General features: G+C 35.0%; 2 protein-coding genes across 6 annotated transcripts; both read left to right on the forward strand.

The window, feature by feature from the left end:
- Window positions 1-599: 599 nt before the first annotated feature.
- LOC112522092 (carotenoid 9,10(9',10')-cleavage dioxygenase 1-like) lies at window positions 600-4,879 on the forward strand. Its single transcript, XM_025131164.1, has 12 exons — window positions 600-704; window positions 791-931; window positions 1,017-1,110; window positions 1,185-1,444; window positions 1,697-1,876; window positions 1,963-2,041; window positions 2,501-2,582; window positions 2,667-2,729; window positions 2,825-2,963; window positions 3,506-3,866; window positions 4,166-4,311; window positions 4,483-4,879. Exons 1-12 carry the CDS (start codon window positions 600-602, stop codon window positions 4,591-4,593), a joined length of 1,761 nt encoding a protein of 586 aa, XP_024986932.1. The 3' UTR covers window positions 4,594-4,879.
- Window positions 4,880-7,092: 2,213 nt separating this feature from the next.
- Window positions 7,093-11,965, forward strand: LOC112521449 (probable glycosyltransferase At5g03795). Of its 5 annotated transcripts, none has more exons than XM_025130314.1 (6): window positions 7,093-7,206; window positions 8,357-9,013; window positions 9,139-9,269; window positions 9,856-10,210; window positions 11,007-11,211; window positions 11,473-11,964. In XM_025130314.1, the coding sequence occupies exons 2-6, from the start codon at window positions 8,411-8,413 to the stop codon at window positions 11,673-11,675; spliced, it is 1,497 nt and encodes a 498-aa protein (XP_024986082.1). In that variant the 5' UTR covers window positions 7,093-7,206; window positions 8,357-8,410; the 3' UTR covers window positions 11,676-11,964. The 5 variants fall into 5 exon arrangements, with proteins under 5 accessions (XP_024986082.1, XP_024986081.1, XP_024986080.1 ...); XM_025130315.1 differs by having other exon boundaries at window positions 7,114-7,206; window positions 8,357-8,470; window positions 8,548-9,013; window positions 11,007-11,963; XM_025130313.1 differs by having other exon boundaries at window positions 9,193-9,269; window positions 11,007-11,965.
- Window positions 11,966-13,215: the final 1,250 nt, after the last annotated feature.

The raw sequence follows: 13,215 nt of genomic DNA on the forward strand, positions 1-13,215 counted from the left end.
TTTAAAAATAAAAAGTAAACAAACGATATAAACTCCACCCCCTCTCTTCTCCGGGCACCCCCTCATGTCCTCCTTGTTGGTGACCTTTATAGTAAGAGAAAAGAGTAAAAACTGTAACAACATGGACATAAAAATGAGATTTGTAAGCTTTTATTGCAAATCTCAAGTTATGGCCTATCAATAACTAGAAGCAGATATATGGCTTGATTTGGGAGTCAAATGACCCCGTAAAGTTTCAATAACATTTGTTTTTTATATTATTGAAGACCAAGTTATTGGGTCAAGTTATTGTTGTCGACTCTATTGTCGGATATAGTTGTGCACTAATTTTTTTAATTAAAAAAAAGGAAAAATGATTGGTCTATCCCTTTAGCTTTAAAGATAGACTTAACGCTCGTTAAGGTTAGGGACAAATGATGTGGAAAATTGAAACTATCAAGGTCTTGGTGTAATTTCAAAACGATAGTGGTAATTGGTGAAATTTGAGCAAACTACAGGGACTATTAGTGTAGTTACTCGTATATGTATATATAAAAGCAGTTGTCAATGGAGATGATTTCCAAGACTGGAGTTCCTCTCAAGAACAACCAGCCATGGTGATGGTGGGTTGCAGCACAGCAATTCAGGTAAATTGTTGTACTCAAAAGCCTTCAATCATCACCAACTTCGATCAATTCAAAAACCATCTCTTATCATCTTTCCAGGTTAATCATTTATCTGTCCTTCTTTCTCTCGATTTCACAATGCCAATTAAGACTAACAAGCATGTTATTCATATTTCGATCAACAGCCATTCATTGGCGACTTGCAGAAAAATCCCATCAAAATACCACTTCCTCGTGCCATCATCAAGAAAACTTCCATGGAATTATTAGACATTTTAACAAATTCAGTCTTCCAGTTTATCGATCATCCATCACTCTCATCTCAGGTAACATATATATGTGTATATAGTTTATCAATGAACAAAGATTGACGGTGGCTAATTAGGGGTTTCTTTTGTTAAATGAACATAGAGTAATTTTGCTCCTGTGGAAGAGATGGGAGGAGCCGTTTATGTCGATGGAACGATTCCCGATGGTTTTCCGGAGGGTGTTTATATAAGAAACGGTATGGAATTTAAACCAGTTTTAATCTCTTCTTTTTGTCATGTTTTTTATGAAATTATGATAAATATTTTGAAGGCCCAAATCCTCTGTTTGGAGGGTTTAAGTCAACAAAATCGATATTTGGGAGATCAAGCCACATCTGGGTAGAAGGAGAAGGAATGCTTCATGCTTTATATTTGAAGAAAGAAAACGATGGTAAATGGAGTGTTTCATACAACAATAAACATGTTGAAACGGATACATTCAAGTTGGAGAAACAAAGAAACAGGCCTTCTTTTCTTCCTGCCATTGAAGGGGATTCTCCTGCTATTTTGTCAGCTTATTTGCTCAATTTGGTAAGCACATCTAACATCTCTACAATTATAGGATGTAAGATATGTCTAAATGTTCTAATAGATTGTTACAATAAGTTGATAGTAAGCTTTTAGGGGTCCTATTTTGTTCCTCTAAACTTAAATACCGTAAAGTAGTCTATTAAGACGATTAGATACCTTTGATGTCCTATAAAGCTGATTTTGGTGTAGTGTGGAAACTGTTTGCAATGATTTTCTATCGTCTTTCTAAAGATGATCTTCGTGTTTGGGCAGATGAGGTTTGGGTCAGTCAACAAGCTGCTCAGCAATACCAGTGTTTTTGAGCATTCGGGCAAGTTTTATTCAGCAGCTGAGAACCATTTGCCTCAAGAGATAGACATTCGAACACTGAATACACTTGGAAACTGGGATGTGAATGGATCTTGGAATCGACCATTCACAGCACACCCGAAGGTGAAATTTTGTGATATTAAGCTCCGTATTTGACAGATAAATTATGACTTCATTTGTAGCTTAAACCATATGATTTGTTCCAGTAGAAAGCTCCAGGTTCCGGGGAGCTTGTAACGATGGGAGTAAACGCAATGAAACCTTTCTTCGAGATTGGCATCATCTCAGGTACTTGAACTCATTTCTTTTCCGCTTATTGGAGATCGTGATCACTTGTCATTACAACAAAATCAGCTCTATAGGACGTAAACCAAGAAATTATGTATCATATGTAAAAGTGTTACAATAAATTGATCATAGAACACAAGTTAGATATAACATATAAAAAGCCTAATATATGACAGCTTTATTTCAAAAGTGTACTAAAAACCTGGTGGATACACAAAACCATCACATCAACTTATTATAACACCTTTACATTGGACCCACAATTGTTTGGTTATATAAACTAAAGTGTGTCTATTAAGACATTTAGACATATTTGACGTCCTATAAAGCTGATTTTGTTGTAATGTGTATGATTCATTTGATCTAACAGAAGGAAAGCCACAAAACAGATAGTGAAACTACCCACACTAACGATAGTTTCATTTTGTATTCGATGTATGTATGATTGTTTAACTGCAGCTGATGGAAACAAGTTAGTTCACAAAGCAGATCTAAAATTCGAAAGGTGTAGCCTTTGCCATGACATTGGTGTTACGTTAAGGTAGATGTTTGCAATTAACCGTTGCATCCAATTTCTGCGCCAACATTTCTCTTCAGATCTGATTCATGTAGTACCCTTTTGCAGATATAATGTTATACTCGATTTCCCATTAACCATAGACTTAAAACGGCTTGCAAATGGAGGCCCGTAAGCATCGTGACTATACATGTTCTTCAGAATTCATTTCCTGAAATATGTTGATTATGAACTCTTGATGTATATTTGCTTACAATTACGAACAGATTGATAAAATACGATGGAGAGGGATATGCGAGGATCGGAGTGATGCCACGCTTTGGTGATTCAGATGCCGTTCGGTGGTTTGATGTGGAAACATGTTGCGTGTTTCATATTATCAATACTTTCGAGGATGGAGATGAGGTTGGTATCTTTGTAACGATCTAACTTAGCTACAACAAAATTGGTTTTATAGACCGTCAAATATGTCTAAATGTGACTGTTTTATAGGACTTATGTTTATAGGACCAAAACATGAGAAATTGACTCAAATGACCATATTCCACAATCAGATTAACCTCATAATTATTTCTCTCCGGACTTTACCCAAAAGTCAATAGGTCCGCATTACCCCCACTAAACGACAAAAAATCAACGTTTTTGGAGCCAGGTCCGTAACCACAAAAACCCATTTTCCTATAAAGGTGGACACTTAAAGGATCTGGCATATTATGTATTCAAGGAAAATGAGTTTTGGAGTGGATTTGTGGTAATTACAGACCTGAGCCAAAAACTCTAAAATTTTGTTGTTTAGTGGGTCCGCAATAATTACGGACCTAGTGACTTTTGGGACATTTAAACATATTTCAACTCTTGTAAAACCGATTCTGTTGTAGTGAACCATCTATGTTTATATACACACGAGCGTAATGATTGTTAATGGGGAAAATTTGCAACATAAACAGCTAATCATGTGGGCATTTAGAGCAAGCGACTCGATTATACCAGGACCTGATCTGGGGTTGAACAAGTTTGAGTGGTTTTCAAGTCGTTTTAAGCGAGAATGTAACACGGATTTCGATTCAGACGAATCCTTCTTCTCTCGGGCTTACGAATGGAGATTAAACATGAAAACCGGAGAGGTAAAAGAACGATATCTCACAGGAACAACACATTCGATGGATTTCCCAATGATCAATGAACATTTTATGGGCCTTAAAAACAAATATGGGTATGCCCAAGCTGTCGATTCGAATGCGAGCTCCATTTCAGGCATGCCTAAATATGGAGGACTAGCGAAACTACATTTGGAAGACACGAGATCGAGTTCAATGGTAGAACATATAATATTTGACATTTCTTACATTTTTAACACAATTAATTCATCTTTTTTTTTTAAGTATATAATATCTTTATACGGCAAATTGAACAAATAAACTCACACACTCTCCTCACATTTGGTGTGGTTTGAACGTCTGACCTCCTAAGAGGCCAAAGACTCACATACCGCTAGGCCAAAACCTCTTTGGTTTAATTCATCCTTTTTCTTACATATGAAGCATCATAGCGTTCGTACCGCTAACTATATATATATATACACACTATTTGGCAGGACAAAAGAGAAGAAGATTATGTAGAAATGGAGTACCATAAATTCCCAGAGAACACATTCTGCTCAGGTGCTGCATTTGTGCCAAAACCAGGGGGTCTTGAAGAAGACGATGGTTGGGTGATCACTTTCATACACAATGAACATTTGAATGTATCTCAGGTAAATATTGGCTAGACATAGATCATCAAAATGGTATATATATATAACATCTATTCTCTTTGTAGAAGTTGTTTTAAAGAGAAATTCATAAGGAGTTTATATATTCTAACATGGTATCAGAGTCGGAGCTGGAGTGATATTGATTGTTCTTGGATCAATTGGCTTTTACAGGTTCTCATAATTGATGCAAAGAAGTTTACAAGTGAGCCCGTTTCGGTCATTACTTTGCCAAGTCGAGTGCCTTACGGTTTTCATGGAGCTTTCATGCCAATAATCTTATAGACCGCAAATCATATAGATAGGAACCGTGAAAACCAGTCTCATGTATTGTTTCATAGATGAAACAACATATGTGAAAAACAAACCTGTAAAAATCAATCAAAACCATTCGATAGGTTTAATAATTATAGACGGCAGATAGAGACATTTGACTATCTCCCCATTCACATAAAAGATTTTGATTTTTAATTTTCTATTTTAAAGAATTTATTTGAAGATTTTCTTAGGTGTTTTAAGGAAATAAGGTTTTGTAGGTAGTACATGGTTTTCTGTAATATTTATACGTCTCATTATTTTATTTATAACTTGTTTGCTTATTATATTCAATAACTTTTTGTTATTTAACCTTTTATTCTTTGATTATTATAAAAATCACAACCTCACATCTTACATATAATTTATAAGTTTTTTTTATCTAATAGTTAAATCTAATGAATCATTTACAACATTAATGATTATGACAATTCCGACTACTTTTATTTTGTTAAATTGTTTATTCTCATCCTCTTATTTCAAAAAATTATTTATGTTATTTAATTTAATTAATATATACAAACATAAAAGTTGTATAAAAAGGGCTGATTCAAATAAAAAGGCTGAATATTATGAAAAGATAAAAAAGAAGAAGATTAATACAATGTTCATATCTGTATCCACCAATAAAATCTATTTGAAGATGCATACATGAACTAACATTACATATTATTCATACAAGTTTACATATGCATTTTTAAATGAATTATAACCAATTTATGTTTTTCTTTAATTTTTAAAGAGAGTTAAAAGGGCCCCTTCTTATAGTAAATTTAAGGAACATAACAAGTTGTTGTTATAGGCTCTTGCGTCCTGCGGTGGCCTGGTCATATTATAAGTCTTCAATAATGAGCACCTTTTCCCGTGCATCATGATTAATGAAACAACTTTACATTTGACACCCCTATGTTCTACTTGATGCCAATCCAACCCCTTTAGGGTATGTTTGGTATGCAGATTACATGAGACAGGTCGGGAGAAAAACAATTAGTCCCATGTTTGGCATGCCATGGACAAAAAATACATGAGATAAGATGGAGCTATTTTTAAATTTCATGGGACAAAACTTGATGGTTTTTGTTCCACCAAAAAAGATGGAATAACATGAGACTAAATATCAATTGACTATATTACCCTTATTTTCAATAGAAAACCGAATTACCACAACCTCCTTCAATGACCCGCCTCTTCCACAATTTATAAAAAATAATTAATTATATAATTATTATAAAAAAATAATTAATTATATAATTATTATAAAAATAATTAATTATATATTTCCAAAAATGCCCACACAGTCTATGTTTTTGTTTAGTTTCTTATACTTCTTCTTCCATTCTCTTCGAATATTACACAAAAATTCCATAAATACCAGTTCCCGTAAATCATATAATCTTCCAAAAACGTAATTTGCATTTCAGCAAATACTTCTTCACAGAAACCCGTTTTGATGCAAGTTTGAATTTTTTTTTGATATAAATAACATTGAACAACATTTAAGGGTAATATGGTCATTTTAACAGTTTTATCCTGTCCTGTCCTAGTCGTACCAAACATGGGACAGACAATTAGTCCTGTCCTGTCCCGTCCCGTCCCGTCCTGTCCTGTCCAATCTAGTCTGCATACCAAACACTACCTTAAGTTTGACATTTCAAACTAAACATAACTATAAAACAAGTCGATCCATTTAGATTCTTGTGCACATTTTGTAACTTTTGAAAAATAACAAATGCCAACGGTATATTGTCCATCTCATCTGCTTTCGTCATAAGAATCAACATTAGTTTAAAAAAATAAAAATATGTTTGAAAAAGTTGATGTTTAAAAACCCGTAACAGAATTTTACCAATTATGTATCTATTTTATTTTTAAGCCGATTTAGGCCTACACTGTCTCCACCTACCATCCTTCCCTTCCTTAGCTAGGTATTGAGCTAGTTTTGACTATGAGGTAGTTCGCATTAGTTGGAGTAGGGCGTTGAAAGTCGTTGAGTGAGTTGGTTGGGATTTAAGTGGTTGGAGAATGTGCATAATAAGAACAACCAAAACATAGCATCATGTCACTTTAGTTGTCAGATGACATATTAGCTTATGTAACAATCATAAAAGATGAGCGATTAATAGTTTTTAATAATTGTATGCGTCTAGATCAACTTGTGCACACCTCGACTAATCTTATGAGACCCTGAAATTGATGGTCGAGAAAACCTCCATTGGCCTTGAGGAGACTAGTAAATTGGCTTAACCAATAGCTAATTGCTTTAAAGGAAAGACTTTCGTAGTAAACTACTATCAAACGTATAAAAAATAGACTGCTATTAATGAAAATTGTGCAAAAATCTATAGCCATTTTGCACCTTTTGCACAATTTAGAGTTAAAAAGGATAATATTTGGAAGTAGAAGGGCCAATTAGAAAGTTCCATCAATTAATTAGAGTAATATGACGGCAGATCATTTTCCAATCAAGCTGCTACAGTATTACGTTCTTCTATGCTTTGCTACACGTCTGGCATAAAATCCTGGAGGAAGCTTACAAATCGTTCAGCCATGGCGGCTGCTGCTGCTGCTGCTGCTCTCCAACAGGTAAAACTATTAGGAAATACGTTTATTATTCGTATCAGTTTATCTGCTCTGATTGAAACAAAGAACTTTGACCAATTCAAGAAAGAAAGATCCGTGTGCAAATTTTGTTCTATTGTCAAAGTTATTCGATTCAAATAGCAGACAACAATTATTACTGAGTTGGGGATATGACTATTTTTTTCATGTGTTTTTGATTTTATGATCGAGGGAACTAGTCTTGCTATGGAATTTGCGATTATTTGATTGTTTGAGTGGATTATGTAAATCCTAAGCTTTACTATTTTTTCTAGGGTTTTCATTTGGGGTTGTATTATGCATTTTGCTTCGTATTGTTTGAGTTTGGTGACTGTTTGTTTACTTAATGAGCAAAATATGGTTGGTAATTAGGTTGTTTTGACTATGGAGTAAGTTGTTTATAATCATTCTCTGTTTGGGTATTTCAGCTGATAGTTTGATAGGCTAGTTTGTTGATATAAAAGTAGACGAAGTTTTTTTAATTGATACAATAACATACTAGAAGGTAAACTAGAACACAATTAAGCCGAAGTTTATCGTCCCCCACCCTCCAACTGTCTATTTTTATATAAGAGCTGTGCTTTATATCTTGCTTACTATCATTTATCTAGAAATTAATGTGGAATTTGTTGCAAATCTGAAGACCAATAACATCCTTCTGCCTAAAATATTTGTTGTCGAGATTAAGTCGCCCATTCTGTGCTCAATTAAAATAATAACTATTTTTTGGGTGGAGGGTGTAACCTATGTACCTATTTCTTAATTTTACATCTGGAGATGGTGAAGCCATTTAGAGGATGGGATCTTTGAGATATATCATGTCAACATAATGCCTTAGCCAATTGATCGTTGTGAAATCGTGTGTAATCCTTCTTTATTGAAGACCTGTTGTACCTTAAATAGTTATAATCTTTCAATGAAGGTTTGAAGTGGTGAGAATGATGAATGGTCTCATATATTGGTTTGCTAATAATCATTGTTCTTCTTATTTACAACTTAACATGTAACTTTTTTTACATGTTTCTTTCCTGTGCTCGTGGAAAGGTTAATGTAGTAGTACTATATTCTTTTTGATCAAATGTAGTATTACTAGTTAGTGAAAGTAAATCTGATAAAATCAGTGCTAATCTGGCAGCGGTGGTAGGATCCTTGTGTTTCCAGATACCAGTTATTTAAGTGCATTATCACAATGAGTCAAGAACTTCAGTATTTATTGGAAACAAAGAGATTGGTATCGCTTGTGGCAGTGGTATTTGCTCTGTTTATGATGTTCCAGTATTTTGAGTTTCCGTATGGTGATGTTGTATCATCCTTATTCTCTGCCAGTAAGGCCCAAACATTGGGGAACATCACCCGTTTTGATAGCTCTAACTATACAAAGCCTGCTGGTATACTTGGGAAGGATAATAGGACCATATACAAAGGAGATGATGTGGGATCTGGAAATTTTGAATCAGAAAGGAATGCGGACATGGATGAATTCATGGAAACAGGAGATGATGTATCGAGAGAAGGGGTAGAAGAGGTAGAAAAAGCAGAAGTTTTGGCACCTGAGAAGGCCACAGAATCTGGTGCTGATTTTCTTATCGGTAATGTTAGTAATTCAAACTCTGTCCAAGATATCGAGGAACCTGGGGGATCACAGAAAAGCTCGGTTCCATCAGACAATAAATCATCTATCAACGAAGTTCCTCCAGTTAAGGGAACACATGAGAGGCCGATGGGGGAAGTAGTAACAATCTTGGAGATGCATGATATGTTAGTTAATAATCGTGCTTCATCTCATTCGATGGTATGGAACATTTTTCTCTTAACTTCCCATTATGGTCACATGATCTTGTTAATGTCAGACTCAGTTTCTTACTGGTTATATGCTTGCTTTTGTTTCTTTAATATGACATCTTCTCTGTTCTATAGAAACCACGATGGTCTTCAACAGTTGATCAAGAATTACTAGATGCAAAATTGCAGATTGAGAATGCTCCTGCCATTGACAACGATCATACACTTCATCCTTCCCTGTATGTTAACATTTCAAGGTTTAAGAGGTAAGCACAACTTAAAACCTTCGAACTTTGTAGTCTTATATCATCTGCAGAGCCTCACTGGTTAATTATAAGTATACAGAAAAAAAAAGTACCCCTTTTTTGTTGTACCTATGATGTACCACCAGGAGGGAGAAAACAAATTTCCAAAGAATACAAAAAATGGACAAATTGGCTGACTCGGCTTGATACTTGTACACAATGCACTTAATTAGATATTGCATGTATAGCAATCTTGTTGCAACGGATGTGCAATTTCTTAGTGTCTGTTATGTTTGTTGTACTTAACTAAGGTATATAACAGAATGGCTTTTGGTGCTACTGGTGTCTAACTGATGCTTTGAACTTAGTGGTTATGGGTTCAAGACTCAAAGTAAACAGTGTGTGTGTATTTTCTTTGTTTATCCTTGCATTCTTAAAAGCTTGTAGAAAACTGACTTTTCATCCACCTTGGGAAAAAAATTCTGCCGTCATCACAGCTACGAAACAGAACAATATATTTATTTAGTAAGATTTGTGTTAAAGCAGTCATGGAAAAAAAAAGATGGCTGAACATGCATTCTTACAATTATCATATTACTAAATTCAGGAGCTACGATTTAATGGAAAAGATTCTCAAGGTATACATTTACAAGGAGGGAGAAAAACCCATATTTCACCAGCCACAAGCAGTGCTCAAGGGAATATATGCATCCGAGGGATGGTTCATGAAGCATATGAAAGCAAGCAAACATTTTGTTACCAAGAAACCGAAACAAGCCCATCTATTCTACATTCCGTTTAGCTCTCGAATGTTGGAAGAGAAACTCTATGTGCTTGATTCTCACAATCATAAAAACTTGGTAAAGTACTTGAAGGACTATCTTGACTTAATAGTTGGGAGATACAATTTCTGGAATAGAACTGGTGGATCTGATCATTTCTTCGTCGCTTGTCATGACTGGGTAAGCTATAAGATCCTCAATCTGACCTAAGTTCCATTATGATAGTGTTTGCACATTTAAGAATTCTTGAATTCTCTTTCTTCTTTATGTCTTGCTTCCCCATTAAGATCACACATCGCTTTGCTGTTGCTTACTCATAGGCATAGCTGTCTCTCTTTTCCTATTTCTACTGCTATTGCTTACTCATCTAGCTTTTCAAATCTTAGCTTATCTGCTTTTTTCACTTTCGAACATTTCTCGTTAGCCAGAGGTCTTCTCGGAAACAACCTCTCTACTCCCTAGGGTAGATGTCAGATCTGCGTACATCTTACCCTCCAGACCCCATCACCGGGTGGGATATATTGGGCTCATTTGGAGTTTGGTTTGGTTTGGTTTATCGAGTTGGATAACTTTCAGTTTTTTCTTCAGCAAATGCTTTTCAAATTCTGTTTTTGGGATTTCCGAATAGGAGGATGTTCTTGGCATCTGTATCTAAACATATTTTAAAGCCTTGATCTTTGGCATTACTGGGATTATTGTAAAAATAATAAAAGAAATTTGGTTTCCGCCATTGAAGTACACAACATTGATCAGTACATTCGAGGAGAGGTGCTTTGTTGGTGGAGCTCGGCACTCTTTCTTTTTATTTCCTTTTTATTCTGTTATAAATGTAAATAAGCCATATCTGCTCATCATGCTATTTTGGAATTAAAGGCTACATTAACACTTTCTAATTTGCATAACTCAATTAATCATCTCCAATTCTTCTTGAACATTTAAAAGAAGGTTGATTTGGCTTTGATTTTATTCCTTTCAGGCCGCATCTGAAACAAAGAAACATATGGATACTTGCATAAGGGCTCTGTGTAATTCAGATGTCAAAAAAGAAGGATTCAAATTGGGAAAAGACGTTGCTTTACCAGAAACATTCGTTCGCTCAGCTAAGAACCCGTTAAGAGAATTTGGAGGAAAACCCCCTTCCCAACGCTCAACACTAGCGTTCTTCGCTGGCCAAATGCACGGTAACTTCCGTCCGATTCTCTTACAACACTGGGAAAACAAAGACCCCGATATGAAAATCTTCGGGAAGCTTCCAAAATCTAAAAACAACAAAAACTACGTTCAGTACATGAAGAGTAGCAAGTATTGTATATGTGCCAAGGGTTATGAAGTCAATAGTCCTAGAGTTGTGGAAGCCATCTTTTATGAATGTGTTCCTGTTATCATATCCGACAATTTCGTCCCACCATTTTTCGAGGTTTTGAATTGGGAATCGTTTGCAGTTTTCGTTCAGGAGAAAGAAATCGCTAATCTGAAGAATATTCTTGTTTCGATTCCACAGAAAAGGTATCTGGTGATGCAGGAAAGGGTTAAGCAGGTACAACAGCATTTTCTTTGGCATGTTAAGCCTGTGAAGTATGACATCTTTCATATGATACTTCATTCAATATGGTATAATAGAGTCTTCAGAATAAATCCCAGCTGATAATGGTGGTTTTCCGTTCTTATTATGATCGTTGGCAGTAATTACCGACAAATTTTGTGCATGAAAAATGTACGTAATTTGTATAGTGGTTGCGTTCCATTTTTTTTGGGGGCGTGATGCACAATTTCGACCACATCCGTTTTTATTCGTGTATGAAATAGTTGTATCATATAAAACAATGAGAGGGTTGATTATTGGAGATCTAGATATTGAGCATAGATGTATTGAGTTGATTTTATTTTTCTTACCTTTTCAATGTAATTTATAAACATAATTCAAATTATTTAGTATCATTTAATCATTAAGCAATAGTTGAAAATATTGTGTAAGTGTTTATTATATAGGGATGAGTTCACGTGAGACTAACCTGTTTTTGTGAGACCCACAAGATCATATTTTTACCTTTAAAGCTTCACAGCAAAGCACTGTGAAGGTTACCTTCACAATGTTTTGTTGTGAAGTTTCAACTAAAAAAATGGCCTAACGGGTCTCATGAAAACAAACTGGTCTCACGTGATTCAAGTCTCCCCCCTCTCTCTATACATACATAGATATATATGAATACATATTTATCGCTATAAGTTATGGTTTAAAAAAAATCGTGGTTTCACTAAGGGGCCGTTTACTAAATACTTACTTGATAAGTGCTTACCGGATAAATTTTCTCATCAGATGAACATGAAAATGACCAATAATCTTACCTGGTAAGAGTGATAAGAAGAATAGATAGTCTTATCCGGTAAGTGAGGATGACGACTCTTACCCAGGTAAGTGCTTACCCAGTAAATTGTTGCATTCGATATGTTTTGATATACTAAAATCTTACGCATCAAAATAAATCATAGTGTTGACTCCTATCGGTAAGCGCTTACCGGGTAAGTAATTGGGTAAACGGCCACTAAGACTCCTAATACTTCAAATTGATTTCACGTTACATGGCACTTACCAATTAGAATCTTAATTTACATAGTGGTTGCAAGCAATTGTGATGACATTATTAAGTTGTTAAATTCTTTATATTGATTAACATAATTTTGCTTTGAATAAACAAATAGTTTTTACGACTAATTTGTTTTGATATATTCTAGAAAATAATACAAAATAAAAGTTCAATAAATTAATTTAAGGTTGATGAGAGGTGCAAAAATGGCCTTGGGCCGAGATCATATCTATAAAGCTTAGGGATCGCTTACAAAATGTTTATTCGGGTAAGTGTTTATCGGTATAATTCAATATTATCACTTACTTACTGAGTAAGATTTTAGTCCATCAAAATGGTATCATATGTAACAATGTACTCAGTAAGCGCTAACCATGGTAAAAGTCATCGTCATCACTTGCCGAGGTAAGACTGTTGGTCCTTGCTTTAGCATTTACCGCGATTCTTGGTCCTTACTTTAGCATTTATTGCGATTCTTGGTCCTTGCCATATTTATCCCGTAATGTGACTTGGTAAGCGCTTACCCGGGTAAACATTTGGTAAACAGTCCCTTACTTTTTCAGACCATGGAGATGTTAAAAACCGGTCCAGGCCGAGATA

The sequence above is a fragment of the Cynara cardunculus genome (genome assembly GCF_001531365.2).
Source record: "Cynara cardunculus var. scolymus isolate 2C chromosome LG 11, CcrdV1, whole genome shotgun sequence".
NCBI classification, from domain to species: Eukaryota; Viridiplantae; Streptophyta; class Magnoliopsida; order Asterales; family Asteraceae; genus Cynara; species Cynara cardunculus.

What these genes read in the sequence shown, in the direction of transcription:
- LOC112522092 (XM_025131164.1), top strand. Translation starts at nt 600, where the DNA reads ATGGTGGGTTGCAGCACAGCAATTCAGGTAAATTGTTGTACTCAAAAG. An exon ending in ATCCATCACTCTCATCTCAG is followed by an intron (nt 932 to 1,016) that starts GTAACATATATA and finishes AAATGAACATAG; the next exon opens with AGTAATTTTGCTCCTGTGGA. An exon ending in CTTTCGAGGATGGAGATGAG is followed by an intron (nt 2,964 to 3,505) that starts GTTGGTATCTTT and finishes CAACATAAACAG; the next exon opens with CTAATCATGTGGGCATTTAG.
- LOC112521449 (XM_025130312.1), top strand. Translation starts at nt 8,411, where the DNA reads ATGAGTCAAGAACTTCAGTATTTATTGGAAACAAAGAGATTGGTATCG. An exon ending in AACATTTCAAGGTTTAAGAG is followed by an intron (nt 9,270 to 9,855) that starts GTAAGCACAACT and finishes TACTAAATTCAG; the next exon opens with GAGCTACGATTTAATGGAAA. An exon ending in TCGTCGCTTGTCATGACTGG is followed by an intron (nt 10,211 to 11,006) that starts GTAAGCTATAAG and finishes TATTCCTTTCAG; the next exon opens with GCCGCATCTGAAACAAAGAA.